The 26,665-nt window shown below is 46.2% G+C and overlaps 1 protein-coding gene across 2 annotated transcripts; it reads right to left on the bottom strand.

Annotated features, from left to right (window-relative positions):
• Positions 1–836: 836 nt before the first annotated feature.
• DUSP14 (dual specificity phosphatase 14) lies at positions 837–26,366 on the bottom strand. Of its 2 annotated transcripts, XM_040244107.1 has the most exons (4): positions 26,241–26,366; positions 25,007–25,293; positions 3,459–3,543; positions 837–2,178 (listed from the first exon to the last, which is right to left on the bottom strand). In XM_040244107.1, exon 4 carries the CDS (start codon positions 2,084–2,086, stop codon positions 1,490–1,492), a length of 597 nt encoding a protein of 198 aa, XP_040100041.1. In that variant the 5' UTR covers positions 2,087–2,178; positions 3,459–3,543; positions 25,007–25,293; positions 26,241–26,366; the 3' UTR covers positions 837–1,489. The 2 variants fall into 2 exon arrangements, with proteins under 2 accessions (XP_040100041.1, XP_040100040.1); XM_040244106.1 differs by lacking the exon at positions 25,007–25,293 and having other exon boundaries at positions 26,241–26,354.
• Between the last annotated feature and the right edge of the window lie 299 nt (positions 26,367–26,665).

The following is a 26,665-nucleotide window of genomic DNA, read 5'->3' on the forward strand; positions in this document are numbered from 1 at the left end:
TTATGGGTTGCTCTGATTTCCCAGAGAAACTATTAATTTCAATTTTCCCATGCAGACAACAATGACACATGTTTTTAAGTGGGCAAATTTTCAAAATTAGAACGCAGAGGGAGACCATTGCCACAAACCAGGTAAAATCTGAATAATATGATTTATATAAATATTCACCTACTGGCATTATATATAGGGCTTCTTGCCACACAAACCCAAAACCTAGGAAATTTTTCTATGGATAAGCAGGCTACAACCTACCTGGCAAATGAAGTAAAAGCAAGCTGTTGCTGGGACAAGTGGCTCTCCTGGAAAAGAAAGGGCAACCTGGGAACTCCCAGTGGCTTCCCAGGGGCATGGAATAGAGACACTAGCAGAAACGCATACCTACTCCCTGTTGTGCTGTCAGATTTCCGAGGGGCAGTGACAGATTTCCAAGTTTCAACAAAGGAAGCCACAGTGTTAGCTGCTGAGGTTTGGTTCAGGGCATTTCTGTGGAAGTCAGTAGGCAGGCAGAGGGGCATACCTTTTGTTAAAAACAACTTCTCTCATGGAGGACTCACTGCCTCGGTGCCTTCCAGCTACCAGGAGACGGCCGAGAGCTGCACTAGACTAGCGTGCACCACGCTGTGTGTCTCCTGTCCCAGCATGGCGAGTGAGGCCAACACCGCCCATCTGCAAGGATGCGAAACGCTGACACGACTCAAGGGGGTGTCTGTTTTAAGTAGCATTCACAATTTTCACGGGAGCCATACCATTAATGGTTACTCAAGAGCTATCTTTTGTCCATCAACACACACACATACACACGCATACCCTGAAATTCTCATTAGTAAAAATTCCAATATGTTAAGCAGATGTATTTATTAAAAATAATGCTAATATACTCCTGGGGCACACTGATTCCAAGAGGGTGTTTGCAGCAGATTGCATTATAATTAACAGCTAAATAATAAAGGCTTTTTTTTTTTTTAAACTTACAGAGTCACTAAATAATAGAAGGAAAGGAAAGAGTAGGGCTGATCCAGTGGAGACTGATGCTGGTATCTGTTCCCTAAGCATTTGTTTGGTTGGCAGCCTGGGCAAAGCCTGTATCTAAAGGGTTAATGGGGGTCCAAAGTGATTTTTGCACTGAGCTCCTCCCATGATGCCAAGAGGCATGGGGTTGAGAACAGAGCAGAACCAAACAGTTTATTAAACTGTTGAAATTGTTAAAAATGTTGAAACTTGAAACTGTTTAAAAGCCAGTTCAAGATTTTCATAAACACTATTCCAAAATGTTAGTTTTAAAAATGTTAGTAGCAATGTGAGCATTCCCTGTGTCTTCCTCCCCTCCCCTCCCTCTCTCTCAAAATAAAACACCCAGTGTTAAAAAAAAACAAACACTTCAGGGAGGAGCATTTGTCCACCATTTGGAAAGAAAGGTGAGGAGGGGAGCAGACGGCGAGTAGCAGATGCTGGCCCTGCTCGAGGGGCTGCTGCTGTGGGCTCTGGTGGCTCAGATTCCCCAGTAAGGCATCAGGTGGCGGGACTCCTTCTCGTAAACGTCTGGCACTATGCCGTACGGTGTCTGTACCATTTTAACTGTCGACTTCCCATAAAGCTGGCGCTCGTAGTCTATCAGCTGCCTCCAGAAGCCGACGTTGGGCCTGATGACGGGCCTCCGGGCTTTCACCCAGTTGTAGGCCTCCAGCAGGCACACGTTGTGAAATTTCATCAGGTATGCAATGCAGAGCGTGGCCGAGCGGCTGACCCCCGCAGCACAGTGCACCAGGGTGGCCCCGTGTTTCCGGCTCACGCTGTGGATCTTGTCAGCTACGGTGTCAAAGTACAGTCCAATGGGGGCATGAGGCATGTCAGCCAGAGGCACTTTAACGTATTCAAACTGGGGCCAGTTGAAATTGGGGATCTCGATGGTAGCGTTCACAATGCAGGTGATGCCGCGAGCCTGGAGGAGGTGCCGGTTGGAGGCTACGCTGCCTCTGCCCAAGAAGAGCGAGGAGGTAATCTGCGCAATGCCTCCTAGGTCTCCCTCAGAAATCATCCGGGGGGCCATGAGAGTCCGGGGGAGCGTGCTGTGACCTCTGGAGCTCATGAAGACGCCAGCAATCACACTTGCATCGTTGGAAGCAAGACCAGAGGGTGTTGTTTTCTTCCACCAAGGAATCGGAAGTTACAGTCGCCTTCCTGCAAGATACAGGTATCCGTCAGTACCCTAAATGCTACTGATTCATTGCAGCCTTCTGCAGTGTCTGCGGAATGGGAAGGTGAGACGATTGGAGATGGTTATTTTCTATAATTGTGTGTTCTTCACAGGATGGAGACAAAACATTTTCATTGATTAACAGGAAAGGTAATCAAAGATGCCAACATGCAAAATCAATGTAAAATTCAGCGCTCTGATGATTTTTTTTAAAAAAGGCACTAAAGAGAAAGTCTTCCTATTTTAGGGAACGTTAAAGACAGAAACAAGTGCGGCTAATCCCTGAGTAACAGCCTTGTAGGGTCCTGCTCTTATCAAGGGATGTTCAGTGGTAATTAGGAAGAGATCAGAACTTCTGATCCCACCTAAGGCCATGCTCTTTCAGATGTTCCTGCCTACCTCCACGGCTATGATGGCCATATTTTCATAAGCCTAACTCTAGACATAGAGATCTTACAAAGGTGTAAAAATGATACCACTTTAGGTATTATATTCCAATGAATGGGCTTTGTGAACTAAAGAGATACTGAATTGGATCAGTTATAGAAAAGCCAGGAACATATGGTCACCTTGCTGCTGCTGCTGCTGCTAAGTCGCTCCAGTCGTGTCTGACTCTGTGCGACCCCAGAGATGGCAGCCCACCAGGCTCCCCCGTCCCTGGGATTCTCCAGGCAAGAACACTGGAGTGGGTTGCCATTTCCTTCTCCAATGCATGAAAGTGAAAAGTGAAAGGGAAGTCGCTCAGTCGTGTCCGACTCTTAGCGACCACATGGACTGCAGCCTACCAGGCTCCATCCATGGGATTTTCCAGGCAAGAGTACTGGAGTAGGGGTGCCACTGCCTTCTCCTTAGCTCTTTATAATTTAAAAGAGTGAACTCTCTCATATTTATTATTTGTGACATCTGAATACCTGTGCTATGACATTTCCATGGAAACAATCCCAGGTACTTCAAGGCCATGGTAGCAAAAATTCACTCGTCTAAGTTAATGAGCATGTTAGCTGACCTGACCCTGGATGTGGCCAAATACACTTTCCTCAGCCCAAGATTTTTCTAACCTCCAAGATGTGTCGCCCCCCCGGCTTAAGATGTGTGCTGGAAATAAGGTTTAACAGAATGCCCATGTCGTCTTTCACACCACTTCAGTCTGTACCCTGAGAAGTGTGCGTATCCCCCAGCCAGGGCCCCGGAGGGCTGCCCGGAGTGGCTCCAGTCAGAAGAGCATCCCCGTTTCACAGACAGGGGCAGCGCTGAGGCTACTCACTTGTGAGGTGCCTGGTTCCTCTGGAGTCCTGGGTCTGGAAAGTCTTATGTGAGAGACTGCTGATCAGACTGGATACAAATCAGATCTGTAGAAAGACAAGGAGGTGGGAACGTGGTCAATCAGGAAGATCAAAAGAAATCCTCCTGGGTTTTTTACTATGAAACTGGGTTTGACTGGAATAAAGCTAGGAAGTGGAAAGCGTGTTAAATATATCTCCATATGTATTTAAAGAATGTGCCAGTGAGACCTATCGATCAACCCGGGACTTCCCTGGTGGTCCAGTGGCTAAGACACCGGGCTGCCAATGCAGGGGGCCTGGGCTCGCTCCCGGTCAGGGAACTTGATCCCACATGCGGCACCTTAAAGAACTGAGTTCATATGCCCTTGTGCTGCAGCTGAGACCAGGTAAACATTTTGAAAACCGTCAACCCAAGTCTCAGCTTTTTGTTAAGATTTTCCACACCACGGGTTGTGTGTCGTTAAGTGTACTTTTGGCCATAGTAAAGATGAATTTTTGAGAGGAGGATTGAGAGACAGCATATTGAAATGTAAGGCTCTGCTCATGGGGCCTGCAAGAAATGCTCAGGAAGCTGAACTCTCTGCCCTGTGCCAGCAGCCAGGCCGAGCCGGGTGCAGGGAGCCAGCCAGCTCCACAAGCAGCAGCACTGCAGAGGTGGCCTCGGCCACGAACGTCACCTCCAGGAGGTGCTGGTGGTGGAGAGCAATCTGAAATGGCTTTCATTTTGTTTCCTTGTCCATGTCGGCCCTCTCATTTACGCAACAATGTGAGCACCAATCAGCATTATTAAAAATGTGATCCTCCCCCAGTCACATGCAAATCAGTGAAGTGAGAATATACCACACTCAAAAATAAACTCAAAATGGCTTAAAGACCTAAATATAAGACATGACACCACAGAACTCCTAGAACATAGGGAAAACAGTCTCTGACATAAATAGTACCAATGTTTTCTTAGGTCGGTCTCCCAAGGCAATAGAAATAAAAGCAAAAATGATCAAATGGGACCTAATCAAACTTACAAGCTTTTGCACAGCAAGGGAAACCATAAACAAAACAAGAAGACAACCTACAGACTGGGAGGAAATATCTGCAAATGAAGCAACAGACAAGGGCTCAATTTCCAAAATATATAAACAGCTCGTACAGCTCTTAACAAAACCAACCAAAAAAGGGCAGAAGACCTTAATACCAGACGCCAAGAGGCATACAGATGACCAATGAAAAGATGCTTATGGCTACATGGGTTAGGGTTAGGCCCATGAAAAGATGCTTATGGCTAATTATTAGAGAAACGCAAAACTACCATGAGGTGCTGCCTCACACCAGTCAGAATGTACCTAATTTAAGTTAACAAATAAAAAATGCAGAAGGGGGTGTGGAGAACAGGGAGCTCTGCTGCGCTGCTGGGGGAGCGTCAGCTGGTACCATCCTGATGGAAAGCAGAGTGGAGGCTCCTCAGCACGAAAACTATAGTTACCACCTGTGCTTGGCCGCACAGTCGTGGCCGACTCTGCGACCCCACAGGCTGGAGCCCGCCAGGCTCCTCTGTCCATGGGGTTTTTGAGGCAACAATACTGGAAGGGATTGCCATTTCCTCCTCCAGGGGATCTTCCCAACCCAGGGATCAAACCCATCTTTCCTGTGTCTCTTCTTTACCTGCTGAGCCATCAGGGAAGCCCAAGAGTTCCCATGTGGTATGTGGTCTAGTCACTAAGTCATGCCTGACTCCAGCAATCCCACTCCTGGGCAGACATCCAGACAAAACTAACTTGAAAGGATACATGCACCCCAGTGTTCACAGCACTGTTAACAACAGCTCAAACATGGAAACCACCGAAAGTGCTGGACGGATAAAGATGTGATAAACACACACACAGTGGACTATTACTCAACCATAAAAAAGAACAAAATAATGCCATCTGCAGCCACGTGCATGGGCCTAGACATCAATATACTAAGTGAAGTCAGAAAAACAGATTCCATATGGTATAACTTATATGTGAAATCTAAAATAGGACACAAATATGTCTACAAAACAGACTCAGATACAGAGAACAGACTTGTCCAAAAGGATGGGGTGTGGGGGAGGGGAAGGACTGGGAGTTTAGGATTAGCAGTTGCAGACTATCAATATTGTATACAGGATGGATAAACAACGTGCTATCACCCTGCTTATTTCACTTCTATGCAGAGTACATCATGAGAAACGCTGGGCTGGAAGAAACACAAGCTGGCATCAAGATTGCCGGGAGAAATATCAATAACCTCAGATATGCAGATGACACCACCCTTATGGCAGAAAGTGAAGAGGAACTAAAAAGCCTCTTGATGAAAGTGAAAGTGGAGAGTGAAAAAGTTGGCTTAAGGCTCAACATTCAGAAAACTAAGATCATGGCATCCAGTCCCATCACTTCATGGGAAATAGATGAGGAAACAGTGTCAGACTTTGTTTTTTTGGGCACCAAAATCACTGCAGATGGTGACTGCAGCCATGAAATTAAAAGACGCTTACTCCTTGGAAGGAAAGTTATGACCAACCTAGATAGCATATTCAAAAGCAGAGACATTACTTTGCCAACTAAGGTCCGTCTAGTCAAGGCTATGGTTTTTCCTGTGGTCATGTATGGATGTGAGAGTTGGACTGTGAAGAAGGCTGAGCACCGAAGAATTGATGCTTTTGAACTGTGGTGTTGGAGAAGACTCTTGAGAGTCCCTTGGACTGCAAGGAGATCCAACCAGTCCATTCTAAAGATCAGCCCTGGGATTTCTTTGGAAGGAATGATGTTAAAGCTGAAGCTCCAGTACTTTGGCCACCTCATGCGAAGAGTTGACTCATTGGAAAAGACTCTGATGCTGGGAGGGATTGAGGGCAGGAGGAGAAGGGGACAAGAGAGGATGAGATGGCTGGATGGCATCACTGACTTGATTGGCGTGAGTCTGAGTGAACTCCGGGAGTTGGTGATGGACAGCGAGGCCTGGCGTGCTGCAATTCATGGGGTCACAAAGAGTCAGACACGACAGAGCGACTGAACTGAGCTGAGTTAGCACAAGGAACTGCATCCTGTGATAAAGCATAATGGAAAAGAATATGTGTGTAATGGGAAAAAGAGTTTGTTCTTCTCCTGTTTGTCTCTCTGCCTTTCCCAGGTAACCATTACACTTAAAGTTTCTGGTTTCTTTTTTTTTTTTTTACAGCTCTGTGGAGCTATAACTGACATATAATTTGATGTAAAATGATGAGTTTTGACACACGTACACTCAAGACACCATGACCTCAAAATAATAAACATATCCATCATGCCCAGAACGTCCTCACGCTCCTTTATAACTCATGCCTCCCTCACCCTCCAGCCCCATTCCCAAGCAGCCACTGATCCACTTTCTGTCACTATAGTTTACGTTTGCTAGACATACAGTGGACTCATTCAATACAGGGTTTTTCTGTTTGGTCTGGCTTTCACTCAGCATAATTATTTTTACATTCACCTGTGAAACTGTCTATTAATAAGTCATTCCTTTCTTTTATTGCTGAGTAGTATTCCACTGTGCAGATACAGTTTGTTCATCTACTGACGCTAGTTTTAGACTAGCACAAGTGAAGCTGATGTAAACATTAACGTACAGGTGTTCGTGTGGATACACACCTTCCTTTCTCCTGGTTAACTACCTAGGAATGGAAAGTGAAAGTCGCTCAGTCGTGTCCGAGGCTTTTTGCGACCCCATGGACTGTATACAGGGGAATTCTCCAGGCCAGAATACTGGAATGGGTGGCCTTTCCCTTCTCCAGAGGATCTTCCCAACCCAGGGACTGAACCCGGGTCTCCTGCGTTGCAGGCAGATTCTTTCCCAGCCAAGCCACCGGGGAAGCCTGTGGAGGGAAGGGCTGGGTCATATGACATGTGCATATTTAACATTTTTAAATAGTTTTTAAACAACAGTTACAGCTTTCAACCTGTGGGGCAGGCTACCGCAGCCCTCCCCAAAGACCTCAGAGGGTGAGCACCATCCTCGCACTTTCCCTCTGCTGCGTTCCAGAGCACCCGTGTGTGCGGTGCCCTGGATTCTGGGGCTGCCACCCAGGGGACACTTCTTGATCACCTGCCTCTGGGGGCAAACACAGTTCTGGGCTGGCTCCCAGCCCTGGGGCACCACACGGGTATCAACACACTCTCAGTCTTTCTGTGAGAGGCCTATCTGCTTGTCCGGGAGCTTCTGCTTCGGCATGCTCTGGCGACGGGAACAGAGGTTGGCAGACACCATCTTTTGTTCTCCCTCTGTCTCACTCCAACTCTCTGGTATCTTCTAGAAAGGAATTTGTATACTCATCTAGTACCCCAACTTTTGTGACTGCAGCCCAGGGAACACCTCTAGATCACCTGTTTCTGGTGGACAGTGGGGCTTAATGCTACTGGTCCCACAAGCCTGTGGATTTACACTTTAAAAGCTGGGGACTGAGACCTTTCCCGATAGAACTCTGACAGTCTGGGGTCCACCTGTGACTACCGGGAACCACTAAAGCCAGGGCCCCTCAGACAATCACGAAGATCTGAGAGACAGCCAGAAAGTCACTCCTCCAGAACCGGGAGAGGCGGCTGCTTTATCCAATGGACAGAAACCAGCAGAGAGGTAAGGAAAATGAAGAAGTAGAGGGCTATGTTCCGAATGAAAGCACAAGATAAAACCTCAGAAGATGTCCTTAACTGAAATGGAGACCAATGACTTACCTGTTAAAGAGTTCAAAATCATGGTCACACTGACGCTCACTTGAGGGAAGAATGAGTGAACTTCAACAAAGAGAAAATATAAGAAAAAAGAAGTCACAGAGTTGAAGGATACAATAATTTAACTGAAAAATACGCTCGAGGAGTTCAACAGTAGACCAGATGACAGTAAAAAGGATTAATGAACTCAAACACAGGGCAGTGAAACTCAAACCAACAGAGCAGTAAAAAAAGAGGAAAAAGTGAAGACTGCTTAAGGGACTTGGGAGATAACATCAAGCAGACAAACATTTACAGGGCCTCCCTGGTGGCTCAGACAGTAAAGAATCTGCCTGCAGTGCCGGAGACCTGGGTTCAATCCCTGGGTTGGAAAGATCCCCTGCAGAAGGGTATGGCAACCCACTCCAGTATTCTTGCCTGGAGAATCCGCACGGACAGAGGAGCCTGGTGGGCCATAGTCCATGGGGTCGCAAAGAGTCAGACATGACTAAGCAAATAAGCACAGCATGAGAAGAAAGAAAAAGTGCTGAAAACTTCCCTGACTAGGGATGAAAACACATTCAGATCCAGGAAGTTTGGAAAAGTTCCAAATCAACTTCAAAGAGACCCATACCAAGACACATTATAATTAAACTGTTAAAAGTGAAAACACGAGAAAACTTTCATAAAAGCAGAAGAAAACAGCTAAGGTACATACAGGGCACCACCAGAAGACTATCAGCAAGTTTTCAGCAGAAACTTTCCAGGTCAGAAGGGAGTGGCATGATGAGTCAAGATGTGAAAGAAAACACTTCCAGACAAGAACACTCAGCAAAGCTGTCATTCAGAATTTAAAGATCAGGCTTTCCAGACTAGCAAAAAGTAAACCGGCCTTACAAGAATTAAGGGAACTTTCTTAAGCTGAAAAATAAAGCCCACTAAGTAGTAGTAGGAAAATGTATGAAAATATAAATCTCACTGGTAGAGGTAAATATAGTACAATTTAGAAAAATAAAACGTAAAGGTAGTATGGATGAGTTACTCATAAAGCCAGTATGAAGGTTAAAAAATACACTAGCAAAAATATAGTAGTTAAGGGATATACAAGATAAAGTGGTGTAAAATGTAACAAAAAAAAAAATGTGGGGGATAGAGTAAAAATGTAGAGTTTTAGAATGACTGAAACTTTGACTGTTGATAAGCTGTGTGTAACCCTCACGGTAATCATAAAGCAAAAACCTATTCATGAGAGATTCACAAAAGATCTGAGAAATAAAAGAATCTAAACATACTACATAGAAAACCATCAGGACTTCCCTGGTGGTCCAGGGGTTAAGAATCCACCTGCCAATGCAGGGGACATGGGTTCAACCCGCTCCAGGAAGACTGCACATGCCACGGGCCAGCTAAGCCCGTGTGCCACAACTCCTGAGCCCACGCACTGCAGGTACTGAAGCCTGAGCACCCTAGAGCTGGTGCTCCACAAGAGAGGCCACCACAATGGGGAGCCCGCACGCTGCAACTAAAGAGCAGCCCCTACTCCACAACGAGAGAGAGCCCTTATGCAGCAATGAAGACCCAGTGTGGCCATAAATAAATAAAACCAGCAAACCACAAAGCAGGACAGCAAGAGAACAGAGGAACTACAGAATAGCCAGAAAGCAACGAGCCAAATGGCAGTAAGGACATACTCATCAATAATTACTCTAAATGTATACGGACTAAATTCTACAGTCAAAAGACAGAAAGTGGCTGAATGGATTAAAAAAAAAAAAAAGACGTGCTGCTTACCTCTGATGTAAGGATATACAGACTGAAAGTGAAGATGGGAAAAGATATTCCATACAAATGGAAACCAAAAGAAAGCTGGGGTAGCTATACTTAGACAAAATAGACTTTAAAATAGAGACAACGAAGGGCATTACATAATGATAAGGGGGGGTGTCAACAAAAGGATAAAACATTTGTAAATATTTCTGCACCCTATATAGGAGCATCTAAATATATAAATCAATATTAACAGACCTCAAGGGAGAAGGAGACAGTGATGCAATAATACGGGACTTTATACTCCATTTTCATCAATGGACAGATCATCCAGACAGAATATCAGTAAGGACACATCAGTTTTAAACAAACACGTTAGACCAGGTAACCGTCACACATATATACAGAACATTTCATCCAAAAGCAAAGGAATACATATTCTTGTCAAGTGCGCATGCAACAATCTCCAAGACAGATCATATACTTAGGCCACAAAGCAACTCTTAATAAACTTAAGACTGAAATCACATCAAGCATCTTTTCCCATCACACCAGTCTGAAACTAGAGATCATCACAAGAAGAAAACTGGAAAACTCGCAAATAAGTGGAGATTAAGCAACATGCTACTGAACAACCAAGGGGTCACAAGAAAACAAAAGAGAAATCAAAGCACGCCTGTGACAAACGGAAGTGGAAATACAGCATACCCAAACTTAGGGAGGCAGCAAAAGCAGTCCTGAGAAGTTCAGAATGACAAACGCCTGCACGTCAAGAAACGCTCTCAGAGTCTAACTCGACGCTTCAAGGAACCAGAAAAAGAACAAAGTCCCAAGTTAGTAAAAGGAAAGAAGTAACGAAGATCAGAGTGAAAAGAAACACAGTCTATGAAAGATAAGAAGGACTTCCTTGGTGGCTGAGTGGCTGAGACTTCGAGCTCCCGCTGCTGGGGGCTTAGGTGTGATCCCTGGTCAGGGAACTCGATCCCACAGGCTGCAACAAGAGTTCGCAGGCGGCCACGAAGACCAAAGATCGGGTGCTGCAACTAAGCCCCAAAGCAACCAAATCAACATTTTTAAAAAGACAATATAAAAGATCAATGAAACTAAAAGGTCACTCCTTGAATAGATAAACAAAACTGGCAAATCTTTAGCTAGACTCACACACACAAAGGACTCAAAATCAGGCGTGAAGGAAAAAATTTCACAACTGATACACAACAGAAATACAGAGGAGTAATTATACACCTAGGCTGAATCATGAAGAAATAAAAAATCTGAACAGACCAATAACCAGGAAGACAACTGAATCCCTAATCAACCCCCACCTCCCACAATCCCATGCCACCAATGAAGAAAATTTAAGATACAGACAGCTTTTCTGGTGAATTCTACCCAACATTTACAGAATATGTACCAATCCTCAAACTCTTCTAAAACACAGATGAGGAGCAAACATTTCCACACTCATCCTACAAGGCCAGCAGAACATTAATACCAAAACCAGACAAGGACACCACAAGAAAATTACAGACCAGTATCTCTGATAAACCTAATGGAAAACTCGACAAAATACCAACAAACTATATTGCTGAATATACTAAAAGGATCATACACAGAGATGTGGTGCAATTTACCCCAGGAATTCAAGGGTGGCACAACGTCTGCAAATCAATCAGTGTGACACACCACAACAGCAAAAGGATGGAACCATAAGACTCTGAGAAGAAAACCTAGGAGGCAAGCCCCTTGACACTGGTCTCAGGAGTGATTTTTGGATCTGGCAACAAAAGCAAAAGTAAACAGGGAGGACAACATCAAAGTAAAAAGCTCTTGCACAGCAAAGGAAACTAAACAAACAAAACGCAGCATATGGAATGGGAGAAAATATTTACAAATGATTTGACCAATAAGGGGTTAAGATCCAAACTATATAAAAAGTGCATGCAATTCAATAGAAAAAAAAAATTTTTTTAAACGGGCAGAGGGTTGAATAGACATTTTCCCACAGAAGAAATACAGATGGTCAACAGGTACATGAAAAGGTATTCAACATCACTAATTATAGGGAAATACAAACCAAAACCTCACTTCACTATCAAAAAGACAAGAAATAACAAGTATAGGCAAGGATGTGGAGAAAAAGGAACCCCTGTGCACTGTTTATGCAAATACAAGTTGGTACAACCACTATAGAAAACCATATGGAGGGTCCCTAAAAAGTTAAAAATAGGATTACCACATGAGCTGGCAATTCCATTTCTGGGTATTTATCCAACAAAAATAAAAACACTAACTCAAGAAGATAGATGCATCCCCACGTTCACTGCCAAGACATGGAAACAACCTAATGTGTCCACGCATGGATGAATGGATAAAGAAAACGCAGTGTAGATACAAACACCATGGAATATTCATGAGCCATAAAAAAGAGGAGATCTTGCCATTGAGAACAACACAGATGGATCCTGAGGGCATTATGCTAGGTGAAGTGAGTCAAATGTTGCAGAGCAGCAGTTACACGTGGACTCTTAGGAAAAAAGAGCTCAAAGCTACAGAGAACCAACTGCTGGTTCTCAGAGGTGGGGATTAAATGGAGGAGGAGGGTTAAAAGATACACACCTCCAGGTTTACAGGCAGTCACGGGGATGTGATATATAGCATGGGGACTACCATCAGCGCTGTACTGCATATTTGCAAGCTGCTAAGAGAATAATCTTAGAAGTTCTTGCCACAAGAAAACCTTGTTAACTACGGTGACAGGCTTTACCGTGGTGACCATTCTGCAGTATGTACAAACATGGAATCGTTACGTGGTATTCCTGAAACTGACCGGACGTTCTGCAGCTCTCCACTGCAGTGGTTCTCACATTGGTGAGCACCAGAGTCACCTGGAAGGCTTGTTGAAGCAGACTGCCAACCCCTGCCCCCAGAGGTCCTGACTCAGCGGTTGGGAGAGGGGGCTCGGGAGCTGGTGTTTCCCAGGTGACGCTGCTGCTGCTGGTCGGGGGACAAGGAGCACCCCTGCAGGGGTGATGCCATGGTGCGCTGCCCCGATTCCCCTTCCAGACAGGCACTCAGAGTGCCGGTGCTGACCCCTCAGTGTCTCAGAAACTGCCTTGCTCGCTACAAGGGAGCTGCCTCTCTCAGGCTTACCGCCCCTCATGTGGGGCCCACATCGGCTGACCAGTGACACAGGGGTCATGTGTAGGTGAAATCGCATCAAGAAGACAAACAAGGAAGCAGCTGTGTGAGGAAATGAGTGTGGACGTGAGGGTTAGATGTACAGCGAAACGGGCAGAACTTTGGGAGAACGGCCCGTCCTGCAGCAGAGCGCAGTCTCATGCCGCTTCCAAGTCTCTTCCTGGCAGAATCCTAATAGTTTAAAAAGCAAAGTCACCACGCGGCAATAAACACACCATGTAAGGCTTTTGAGCTGCTGGTGATAACTCCTTCCTCAATGTGGAAGATGCTAATCAAATTTCCAACCAGGTTATCCAGTTACTGTCTAATTAAGAGGGACTCATGTCCTGTGGTCTCCCAAATAATTACCCTGTTTGGGAAGCCACTTGTCCTCCTGAGGCTGGGGTCCCAGGCTCACTGGCCTTTTCAGCGGACCTTTCCACGGGTAAGGGATGGGTGGGCTGAAAGCCTAGCTTACTCAGTTAACTCCTCCTTCTCTGGGCAGTGAGGGTACTTGGTGCTGCAGGGAAAAGCAAGCAGATTGCGAATCCTTGGGGCAGAATCCAAGTGAGACAGACAGGATGCTCCCTCCCTGCTGCTGCTTGTCAGTCTCGTGCCAGAAGCCTGCTTAAACTGCCAAAGCCGAGCCCAAGGTTCAGAAAAACAACTTCTGCCAGAGAGCACTCAGAGGGCACAAGTATACAGACGCTCCTCTGACCGAGACTCCCAAACCCTTCTCACAGACCGGAAAAGACAAGGTTCGGAAAAGGCGAGGGATTTCAGCTGGGAGAGGGCAAGGCGCAGGGCTCTTCACAAGAAGAGGCCCAAGGTGTCCGGGCTCCCGGCTCAAGCCCACAGCCAGCTTCACGGTGCCCGCGGGGCGCGGCTGCGGCCTCCTCGCCCGCCCTTCCAGCGCCCCCAGCCACCAGTGCCTTCGGTGCATGAGAGGGGCCTTAGCTCTGCCTAAGCAGATCAAAGGCTCCACAGAGAAAAGACTGACCCAGAGAGGCTGAGCTGCTCCGGCTTCTCCTCCTGCCCAGAAGACGGAGACAGCGCCACAGACGGTACAGCCTCTAGGTCCCAGAAAGCCCTCCTGATGGCAGAGGGTGGGACCACCGCGAGGAGCAGGCCCCGGGAGGGCAGAGCAAGAAGCCCTAGTCTGCTTCACGTCTAAGATTAGCAGAGTCTGATCAAAATGAATACAAGAGAACATGGGCATGACATCACAGGTGTGCCAAAATCAATCAGTGACTGTCTGCAGGGAAAACAGGATATCTACTGGGAGAGTGAAAGACTGACTGGGTTTGCGGGGTCAGGGGTTCCAAGGTGCCCTCTGAGTGACAGCACCGCTCCCACTGCAGCGCCCGGGCCTCTGGGACAAGGGTGACCAGACAGAACGCCAAGGAATGTCCACGCCGCTGTCCATGGTGTTCAGCTCACTCACTGACGTTCACAGCGCTCAGCTGCATTTACTTCTGAGAGGGAACCAATGCTTTCTGGGCCAGGAGAATGGGGGTGAGGTGAAGGACAAAAAGGAGGAGCTGTCCTAAACCAACCCGAGAGTTGTTTTTTTTTAACAAGTTATGAGAAATGTCAGGGATGATGCTGGTCTCTGAATAATGAACATCAAAGATCTAAGTGTTAGACAAAATGCAGCATTAGAGCCTACCTAGGGGACCTGTAATCTCAGGAAAGCATAAGCTTTAACAACAACTGGAGCGCTCCTGGGATGTGGGCGCCAGGATCTAACCCGGCAGGTGCAGACTGGCTACCTGCAGTCAGTCTATTCACAGGACCCATCCCACTGCCACAGAAGCTACCTTTAAAAAAAAAAAAATTCACGACAAGAAAACCCCTAGAATCAGGACTTAAAGAACTGAAATTCTATCTACAGCTTTTTCTTCTTTTGAATAAGCAGAAAAAATGGCCACAGTAGTGCCAGTGATGACCCTTTAAAATGATCTAAGATATTTTTACCTTTAGGAATTTCAGAGGTTTGTAATATATACTGGAGGCCTATACTTCTTATTTTTCTTAATACATGAAAAGCCTATGTAATCACATTTTCTTCTTCCATTAAATGTCTATTAAAAAAAAAACCCTTAAAATTATCAAAATAGAGGCATTAGCCTACATTGCTGTAAGTAAATAAATACTACTTTTCTCATTATATTTCATTATTAAATCAGAAATGTGTTCCCCTGGGGGGACTTCCCTGCTGGTCCAGTGGCTAAGACTCTGTGCTCCCAATGCAGGGGGCCTGGGTTTGATCCCTGTTCGGGGATCTAGATCCCACGTGCCACAGCTAACAGTTCGCATGCCACAAATAAAGATCCCGTGTGCAATAATGAAGACCTGGAGGAGCCATATAAATGTTCAAAAAATATTAAATAAAAGAAATGTGTTCCACTGCGGGGGGAAGTTAACTCTTACAAATAAAAATCACAGTGTGGCAAAATTTAAGGGGGAAAAAAAAACTTTCTGATAAAACATTGAAAATAAAATTAAAACAAATACTGAGCTGCATTCATGTTAAAACGAAATAAAAGATAGTCACAAATTGTTCTCACTTATCTGGAGAGCTAAACTTGGAAAGCGAATTTGCTAAAACATCTTAGAGTTGGAGGAGGGGTTGTTTTTGCTTTTCCTGGCATATAATTTAACTGCTGCAATGGCTGGGAAGAGGACAGATATACATTAACACACAGAGAACTAAGGGATCTGAGAATCACCATTTTGATAGTTTGGCCACAGATGTTCCCCTAGAGGGTAGCTGTCGACTAACTGCCTGTGTCCTCATTGTCATGGCCTGGCTGACATCTCGATATACTCCTGTGGACCACCAACCAGCCCATGAACTGAGCCTAACAAAGGCTTATCATTGTAAGACACTAGCCAGCTGCCGGGTGGAGAACAGACCACAGTCCAAAGGAAGACAGGAGTAGTCCACTTGATGAGAGCAGGGAGAAAAGCATGCCGACAGGGACAGAGACGCCCGGACTTCACAAGTTTAGCTCCACTGATAAACTCACAGATTCTCATGTTGGAAACAGAATGAGAAGAGACTATAAATAACTACCTATAAAAGGTGAAAGTAGGCAGGTACTACCAGGGGCAGTCTGTTCCCATTTGGAACTGAGTTTCTTAATCTGGTCTTCATCCCCCTAGATGTTTAAGATATTTGTCGCTCATTCACACAACAGTATTTACTGAGTTCATGCCGCGTGTTCAACACTATTCCAACTGCTGTTGGGGACTATGGCAGAATGTCTTTGCCAAAAATGGCCACAATAACACCCTGCATCCCATGTGACCAACCAGAACAGTACAGTAGAGATGATGCTTCTGAGGCTAGATCATGAACAGGTCATACACCTCTCCTTGGTCTCCAAGCACGTGCTCTTGGAACCCAGCTGCCACGCTGTGAGGCAGCCCAAAGAAGCCAGAGTCACCGTGTGGAGAAGTCGCTTGTGGGAGTTCCAGCCAGCAGCCTAGCAGACGTCCCAGCTGACAGCCAGGATCAACCACTAAATATGTGAACCAAGACACTTCAGTGGTTCTCGGGACCTTCCTGGAGGTCTAGCGGCCGAGAGTTCACACTCCCCGTGCAGGGGGCCTGGCTTCCATCCCTGGTCAGGAAACTAGATCCCACATGCTGCAACTAAGACCCAGCACAGCCAAATAAATAAATGAAAATATTTTTTTAAGAAAAGACACTGCAGTGAACCTAGCTCCCAATCATCAAGTCACCTCCAGACACTGTGGAGCAAAGGCAAGTTGTCCTTACGACATAAGGTCCAAATCCTCGACCTACATGATCTGTAAGCAAAAGAAAAATGACTTTACACCACTGAGTTTTGGAATGGTGTGCTATGCACCAACAGTCACCAGAACAGGGATATAAGGTAACAAGAGACATCACCCTGTGCTAAGATTTTATCATCTTCAAGAGATGACACAAGATATACATATAAAACAGGTGAGCAACAATAAGAGAGAGACTAACATTAAGTGAATCGAATGAGTGGTGCAAACAGTGGGTGCTGCAGCAATGCAGAGAAGGCACAGGGTCAAGATAAAGTACAACAGTGGTGCTGAAAACCTGAGCTGATTCTCGGGCAACTGTCTCAGAGATTACACTATCATGCTTTTTCTCCAATCCATTTAAAGCAGGCGCCGTTCCGTTCCTGCTTTGCGAGAAGTCTCCCTATTTGGAGATTCCAAATGAAGAACACCAGCCCTTCTCTATAGCCCCTCACTGCTCACAAAATGTGGTCCAGGGCCCAGTAGCCAGCAACCTGGAGCTTGAATGCAGAATCTAGCGCCCCATCCCACACCTGCAGAATCCGATTCTGCAGCTTAACAAGATCCCAGGTAAGCTGTACACACACTGAAGGGCGAGAAGCACAGTTCTCATTAATCTGCCTCTATCGGTCCCACAGGACTTGCTGAGGCGAACTCAAGCGCCTGTTTTGTTGAAGCCACACGAGCATGCTCAGCCTCTCCGGGATCAATATCCTTGTGCTGTCATGGTTCCCAGATGACGAATCAGGTAAATGGACGCCAAGACTCTACACAGAAAGTGAGTACCCCCACTGGGGCCAGAACCCCTTCTCCATGACTGGCTCATTTGTTGATGAGTCATACAATCTGCCCACAACAGACTGACTGATCTGAAGACTACCAAAATGTACATCTCACCAGGGAGGAAAACAAAAACTACAGAAAGAAAGAGATTATGGAATGGAAGGCTGGTCTGACTGTGCCTTATCTATAATATGGATATTCGTCTAAAATAGCCTAAACCGCTAAGTGGTATGAGATGGTCTTTGGGTGTGAAAAATCTGATCAACTTGAACCAAGAAAATGGGTGCAATATTTCCACAATCACATTTAAGCTTGCTTGGTAATAAGCGGAAACCAAATTATGCCACAGCCTGTACAAATAATACTTTAGCATGAATCACAGATTCCTGGTAAACTCTGATTTCCATAGGGAAGAACATCCGGATCCACAGTATTCAGCTGTGCTGTGCTTAGTCGCTCAGTTGTGTCCGACTCTTTGCCTTCCAGGCTCCTCAGTCCATTGGGATTCTCTGGACAAGAATACTGGAGTGGGTTGCCATGCCCTCCTCCAGGGGATCTTCCCAACCCAGGTCTCCCGCTTTGTAGGTGGATTCTTTACTGTCTGAGCCATCAGGAAAGCCTGACCCACAGTATTAAAAAAAAAAGAAAAAGAAAAGAAAAAAACCACACATCAGCAACTAAACCCAAGGTAAGTATAAGTTTGCCTCAAAATTCCTTGAAAAGCAGAATCGTGATATCGCAGGTCCATTCACAAATAAGATCTCAGTACTTAGATGTTCATTATTAATTTAAAGAAGACAAAAATAAATTTAAAAATTAGAATAAACTTCATAGGACTAAGACCTCAAGAGTGGAGAGTTGAGCACTCTGATCATCTAACCATTTGACGTCTCACTGGACAGATCAACATCTTTAAAACTCAAGCTGTGAGCCTCGACTTTCTCCCCACAGGGATTTCTTTTTCATACCCCTGGCCAAATTCCACATTTTTAGTACTTTTATACCAAATTAACTTCATTTGTAAACTATTGATGAATTAACCTCCCATTTTTCTTTATAAATCAAAAGTGAAAGTCGCTCAGTCGTGTCCGACTCTTTGCAACCCATGGACTGTATAGTTCATGGGATTCTCCAGGCCAGAATACTGGAGTGGGTAGCCTTTCCCTTCTCCAGGGGATCTTCCCAACCCAGGGAAAGAACCCAGGTCTCCTGCCTTACAGATGGATTCTTTACCAGCTGAGCCACTAGGGAAGCAGCATCTATGAGAGTTTCTGAGCGGAACAAGATAACCAGGTTAGGTCTCGCATTAGCTGGAGGGAGGGAACCCGATAATGCCACACACACCCCTATATCCCTGCCAAAGGACAGCAGGCTTCCTGAATTCTGAGAGCAACTGTGTATCTTAGCCTTCCTGGAGCAAAGGGAGAAATCAAAGTTTTAGTTAAACAGGAGTCAAAGAACATAGTATCCTGAAGTTATTCCCTTGGCTTTACCTGTCTCGTAAAAAAATAATCTTGGGCTTCCCTGGTGGCTCCATGATAAAGAATCCTCCTGCCGGTGCAGGAGACATGGGCTCAATCCCTGATCCAGGAAGATGCGGCATGCCGTGGAGCAACAGAGCCCAAGCGCCACAACCCCCGAGCCTGCACACCCTAGAGCCTGTGCTCGGCGACAAGAGAAGCTGCTGAGACTAGAGAAAGCCCACACACAGCGACGAAGACCCTGTGCAGCCAAAACTAAGGAAGAATAGTCTGACACAAAAAGAGAATACACATACTTCTTTGTAGATTACACTACTAATTACTGCTGCTGCTGCTGCTAAGTCGCTTCAGTCGTGTCCGATTCTGTGCGATCCCATAGACGGCAGGCTCCCCCGTCACATGCTAGATGAGAATCCACTGGCCTATGAACTCATTTTGTGTGCCTGCTCAGTTGTGTCTGATTCTTTGCGACCCCATGAACTGTAGCCTGCCAGGCTCCTCTGTCCATGGGATTATCCCAGGAGCACTGGAGTGGGTTGCCATCTCCTTCTCCAGGGCATCTTCCCAACCCAGGGATCCAAACTGCGACTCTTGCATCTCCTGGCAGGCCGATTCTTTACCACCAGCGCCACCTGGGAAGCCCCCTGAACCTAAACTCTACTCTTGTTCAAATCAGGGGCCGGCCAACTGTGGCAGGCGGGCCATGTCTGGTCAGTCATCTCTCTACCGCCCATGAGCTAAGAATGGTTAATACATTTCTAAACAGTTAACAGAGAATTCAAAAGAACAGCATTCCATGGAACACAAAAAGTGTATGAGATTAAAATTTCAGTGTTCATGAGTCAAGTTTTTACTGGAGCACAGCCATGTTCATTTGTTACATATTAACTATGGCCTTTTGCGTCACAAGTTACGTTTAAAACAGCAAGTTAAATACTTGCAACAGAAACTGTATGACCCAGGAGCCTAAAATATGTACTATCTGACCCTTCATAGGAAAAAAACTGCCTACCCCTGAAATTATGGTATAAAGCCATCATAGTAGATGGCAGAGAAATAATTTTCCAAGTGGCCCTAAGGACCCTGCATGAGAATCCTGCACGAGACTCCCTGGGCTGTTGGCTGGAAGGCTCCAGTGGTCCTCTATCCGCTACATCACTGTTTACTAGTCAACAGAAGCCAACACCCTCTTGTTAAAGAGTCTTTTCCTGCCACTCCACAACCTCAAAGGCCTAAAGAGTCAAAAAGACCTGCCATGGTCCACTGACGATGGAACTGTTCTGGGACAAGCCACCAGTGGGCCCAGCAGCTGCAGCTGCATATGAATTTCAAAAGGGCCCCTCTGTCCACGGAGACCTCCGGATGGTAGCAGAAAGCTGACCAAACTGGATGGGAAGTCACTCTCTGTCAACAGAAGGGTAAGAATGGGAAATGAGGCGGTGAGCAGGCAGGGCCATGAGCTCGGCACCAGAGCTCCTCCTCCTCCCTGCAACAGGGGGAGAATGCAGTTCCTCTGTAAATTATATCCTTTGGAAAAGGATATCAAAAAACACAAATATCTCCCCCATCACTAAGACTAAGAGGTTCTGACTCTACTTTTCATCTTCCTCCCATGGGTATCTTTTCTCAAAAAATTCTAATTTATATATAAGTAGTTTTTTTAAATTATGGTTATTTTATAGAGAATCTGCCGGGGGGGGGGATCCCTTTATTTAGTATAACGAGTGAAAAAGTATGCACAATTTGTAAGGACTGAAAATAGACCAACTTAGCCATTTTCCAAGATGTCTTCCAGAAGAAATAAAAAAGTATTACAAATCTTACATTCTTTTGTGTGTCTATGTGTATGCTTAGTCACTCAGCTGTGTCTGACTCTTTGTGACCCCATGGACTGGGATATTTTCCCAGAAAAATGCTGGAGTGGGTTGCCATTTCCTTCTCCAGGGGATCTTCCCAACCCAGGGATCGAACCAGGTCTCCTGCACTGCAGGCGGATTCTTTACTGCTGAGCTATCGGGGAAGCCCTGTTTTCATTTTTTTTTTTTCAGATGCTAGTTTATCAGTTAATTTCATGGTGACAGTTAAAGGGTGTTTTCTGAACCTACAGAACTCTAACTCTGCCCCTAGGATATAAACAGACTGTTAGCAGATAATACCAGGTACACGAGATGCTCAACACACATCTGGGCTTAATAATTTAATAATTGTCCTGCCATGACCTCCCTATCCTCTCTCCCTCTCTCTTTCTCTCTTCTTCTCTCTCTCTCTCACACACACATACACCGGTTTTAAATCCAGCTAGCAACACCAAACACAAGCGATTCAAGTTAACCCGGCAACTGGTTACTCAGAGAGCAGGAACTATCAACCCCAGTTGTGAACTACCTCTACCATCCGGTACGAAGGGAGACCTGGAGAAACAGACATTTCAAAGACTTTGAAAGCATTTCTCCTCATAGCACAGAAGCTGTGGTTCCTTTGGTATTGCCAGGGAATTCCTGCGCTGGTGCCTCTTGGGATCAGCACGTGTACACAAGCATGTGAGTACCAACCCTCCCTCAGACGGCATTTTCACGACGACTAGCCTGGGTTCCTGCACACGTCACACACTAAGCCTACACATTCAGGGCCTGGCACCAAGCAAGTCTTCTCCAGCACGGCGCACCTCACCCCCGCAAGGCATCTCGTGGCCCAAGCAGTAAGCCTTCCAAACCCTGCTGCTGCTGCTGCGTCACTTCAGTCGTGTCTGACTCGGTGCAACCCCGTAGACGGCAGCCCACCAGGCTCCCCCGTCCCTGGGATTCTCCAGGCAAGAGTACTAGACACTTTAATTTTTAATGCTTCCTTTTGCAATATTTAAATCCCATATAACTACACATCTATCTAAGAAAAAAAAGATCTTTGGAAGAATTCTATTGTATACTTCTCAGCCATAGAGTGGAAAACCATCTCTGGCACTGGGTGTTATGTTAGTTCAAACCATACAATTAAACATAAGTATATAAAAATACAGTGGTACAGGAAGGGCCAGGGATCAAATCAAACCACCTCTGTGACATTTATTCATTCACTCAGGAAATATCCAAACATATTGTGGTCAAACAGCAAGCACAGTGGATTATAAATTCAAGGCTGACACCACTGGAGGAATGTAAATTGGTACAACCACTTTGGAAAATTGGCCTCAGCTAGTAAAGTTGAGGATACACGCATCTATGACACAGGAGTACTCAAATAGATAACTGTGCAATATTCATGCAATAATTACAGTCACAGGTAACAACATGGATGAATCTTAAAAACCTGTAATGCAGCAAGAATTTAAACCAAAAAATCATATACGTGTGTAAATACATAAATGAATGTATATATACACACACTTACATATATATATATATGTGACACTGGCCGCCACCCCCAAAAAAAGGATTTACAAGAATATCTACTTTGATTCTACTTGCATAAAGATGAAAACCAGGCAAAATGACTATATTGTTTAGAGATGAATCTTTAGGTGACAGTACCTCCCTAGCAGTACAGTGGCTAAGAATCCACCTGCCAATGCTCAGGACAGGAGTTCAAACCCTGGTCTGGAAGATCCTACACGCCTCAGGGCAACTAAGCTCGTGAGCCACAAGTGCTGAAGCCTGCGTACCTAGAGACCAAGTTTGGAAACAAGAGAAGCCGCAAGAAACAGCTTGCACCACGCAACGAGAGCACAGCCCCCACTTACCGCAACCAAGGAAGGACTGTGCACAGGAACAAAGACCCAGAGCAGCCAAAAATGAGATTAATTAATTAAAATATACATATATTTAGGTGGTAAAAACTACCGAAAAGAAAGGGGATGATTTTCACAAAAAGGAAGCTAGTACTGGCTAGGTTACCTCTAGGGTGAGGAGAGAGGTAGTCACTGGGAAAGAGCGTGCTTCCTGACCTGCAAGATGGTTACAGCTGTGTTTTCTTTAAAATAATTAAGTTATCCATTTATGTTTTATACCCTTTTGTGTGTTACTATTCACAACTTAAGAAAGGTTAAATAAACACAATGTTGGATTTCAGGAATTCAGAAGCCTTACAAATTCTGGCCAATCTGGGGAGAGAATCCTTCTGCTTGGAATATCACTACCGCCTGTCAGTTTCATGAGGTCAGTGACCTTATTTGCCTTCTACTCCAGTATTCAGCACTTAACTTTTGACATGGCAGAAGTCTCAATAAATGTCTAACACATAAACCCATAAACTCTTTTTTTTTTTTTTTGCCATGCCCAGCAACTTGTGAAATCTTAGTTCCCTGATCAGGGACTAGACCCAGGACTCAGTAGCAAAACTGCAGGGTCCTAACCACTGAACCGCCAGGAACCCATAAACTCTGATGTGAATTTTGTTTTGCTCACCTATCTTCTGAAATTACTGATTTGAATGGTTTTCACGGAAAACGTTAACACTTTCCTTTCTCTGTCTTCACCCCAGTGAGGCTGTCATAAATAACTAAAGGTATCATCTTAAACTCTCGCTAAGTTTACACCCAGGACTGTTGCTTCAGCAACTCCCTTCGCCTTCCACTGCCTTTTACGCCTCCTCACAAGCAAAGAAAAGACAAATATAAGAGATTTTGTTTTTAATGGCAAAGTTTTCTTTTGCAACCAAGAGAAGCACCAAGGATCTTAATGATTTAACTGTCTTAAAGTTAAGAAAGGATCATTTGCCTATTGTCTGGAGCAAATACTACCAGTGCTATCAGGGTCAGTAAAACTTAATGACCAGCTGGACTAAAAGCACAAAGTTACCTGTTCTAGACAGAAACCAAGTGTCTATAAACAGGACATTTTAAAGTTAATACTTAAAAATAATAAAATAACTTAGTAAAAATGTCACTCAGAAGAAAAAAATAGAAAAGCTAGAGGTTTTCAGACTATACAAACCAGAAAAAAGAATCATTCTGTACAAACAGACATTCAAGAAAATGCTTAGCAAAGTCTGAAAGAACACACATAAACCAATAAAAATATACACAGTGATTACTTTGGAGACAGATGCTCAAAAGAAAGTTTTAATTTTATCTGTAAAGTTTTAATTTTTTAAAATAGTATGTTTAATGCTTGTGATATTGGGAAAAAGTATTTGTAAACCACCTTGCCTTAAAATAAAATCCCAACTGCAAAAGAATCTACCAAACACAGATTCCTCCTTAAGAACCAACATTTTAAAATGCTAAAGTTTTAAAGGATTTCTTGGACACACCTGGCCAGTTTTTTTTTTTTTTTTTAATAATAAGAATATACACGTGTACCATTGTATTAAAGAATACTGCAGAAATCATACCTGCATTCAACCATTGTCAGAGAGTTCAACTGAGAACTCAGCATAGACACGGTGGACACTGATGTTTAAAAGCCTTGGAATGAAGGAAACTGTCTCCCGTTTTATGGGGGGAAAGCCAAAAATATCAAGCACCTACCTCTCCTCCCCCAAGCGTCAGAAGATGAGTCAGAGCTGGAGGCAAGAATAGGGCCCATGTGTCAAGCCGCCCGTGCAGGGCACCTTCCTATCTCCACCAGGCAACCCTCTGCCCCCACCCAGGTCAGGGTCCCTGCCTCAGCCTGTCTCTGGTGTGAAGGCTCAGGGGTGTCTAGAGAAGAAGAGGCAGCTATTCATTCTAAGGGGGTGCCTCCTTCCCCACATTTTTAACAACCCGAGAATGGAGGCCTTTAGGAGTCCACAACAAGGAACAATCACGAAACACCAAACGCAGCTCAAGAAAGTGGAGCTTCCATACACGTTCAGGTAACTTTGGAAAGAATACAGCACCTTTGTTCCTCTGGTTGTAAAGAGCAGGGAACACACGGAGAGCAGCTATGGCTTGTATGGTGTCACTTAACTTTGTGACACCGCTGAGTCTCAAGCATGGAGATGCTGACAGTTCCAGCCTCTGTGGCTTTTAACTGCTCTGTACAACCTCAGGGAGTCAGTTCCAACATTCCATGACACTTCTGACTAAGAATCCCTCATGGACTAGGAATTCCAGGAGCTCTGGTCTATATTCCTTTCAGATGAGTAAAGAATCAGGACTTGACTTTTTGCCTCCATGTTCACATCTGTGAAATAGGATGGTACTGCTCTTTACCTACCTCTCTCATAAAACTAAGAACAGCTAGTTAACACATGCTAAATGCCCTGAGGTCTTCCTGGATGAAAAGAACACGGTACTTAAAAAAAAAAAAAATCCCTACACAGTAGAACTGCATTTTAAAGTCACACCTCTTTCCCTTGCCTCTGGGATGCCAAGTTACCATAACACTATCTGGTACCACTGGCAACATCCACCTAAATAAAATATAGTTATACAGTCCAGAGAAGGCAGCTACAGACAGCATGCAACTAACTCCTCTCGCACACAAACAAGAACTCAACTTCGCTTTGGAGCAAGGGTACTTAAGAGAAATAAAAAGATAACGTTGGCACTGTGCACACCAATCCACCACCGTAGAGAAACCCTCAAGTTGAATACTTGGCATTGCTGAAAGTCAAGTTGCTTCTATCAATGCACCAGAAACCTTCGGAAGAGGCAAGAAGCCGCCGACGCTCCCGAGGCTCGGAGCGGGCGAACGGTGGCGGCGGGGCTAGGAGGCAGAGAGAGGCCATGGCTGGACCGGGGAGCAGAGGGGTCAGGGAGGGGGAGGGGAGCAGAGAGGATGCTCGCGAGGAGCCGAGGGCCGGGACCCGGGCCCAGGCGCCGCCGCAGCAGGACAGCAGCCCGGGTGGGCAGCCGGAGTGGGCGGGGGGGGGGGCGCCCCGCGCGCCCGCGGGGCGGGGCCGGGCGGGAAGGAGGGGTCGCGGCGGAGGTCGCCGGGCCTCTCCTCTCCCCGCCGACCAGAAGATGCGAGAAGCGCCCGGGAGCAGGTGGGGGACGCCGGCACAAAGTTTCTGGAGACCCGGCTCCCGCGGGCCCATAGCTGTCCGCTCCGGCTAGAGGCCCCGGGGCCCGGTCGGCGCCAAGTCCCGCCTGCCCGCCGCCCCCCGCCCGAGCCCGCGGGCCCCGTACCGGCTCGCCCAGGCTCGCGGCCAGCGTTCTTCTCTGCTGCGCGGCTCCCGGCGTCTGCGGGCTGGCCGCCGCGCGCGCCCCTCCTTCTCTCCTCCGCCCGCGCCGGGGCGGGCCGCGCGCACGCTCGCTGCGCCCCGCCGCCCTCTCCCTGGGGCGGAGCGGTCGCTCGGGAGGGGGCGGGGCCTCAGCGCTCGGGGCGGGGCCTCGGCGGCTCGGGGCGGGAGCGGGGCCTCGGCGCGAGAGGCGCGCGGCGGGCGCCCGGCCCGCAGACCCGGGGGCGCGCGGAGCCGCAGGCGGCGCGCGTGCGCACTGTGCGCTCCGCCGCGGAGTCAGGCATCCCGCGCTCTCATCCCTTGTACCCCGGCAGACCTCTGCTCAGAGGACCCCAGCGGTGTCCCCGTCTGTGTCACAACATACGACCCTGC

The sequence above is a fragment of the Oryx dammah genome, unplaced genomic scaffold (genome assembly GCF_014754425.2).
Source record: "Oryx dammah isolate SB20612 unplaced genomic scaffold, SCBI_Odam_1.1 HiC_scaffold_8, whole genome shotgun sequence".
NCBI classification, from domain to species: Eukaryota; Metazoa; Chordata; class Mammalia; order Artiodactyla; family Bovidae; genus Oryx; species Oryx dammah.

Excerpts from the sequence above, each read along its gene's own strand:
- DUSP14 (XM_040244107.1), bottom strand. The coding sequence starts at position 2,086 with ATGAGCTCCAGAGGTCACAGCACGCTCCCCCGGACTCTCATGGCCCCC.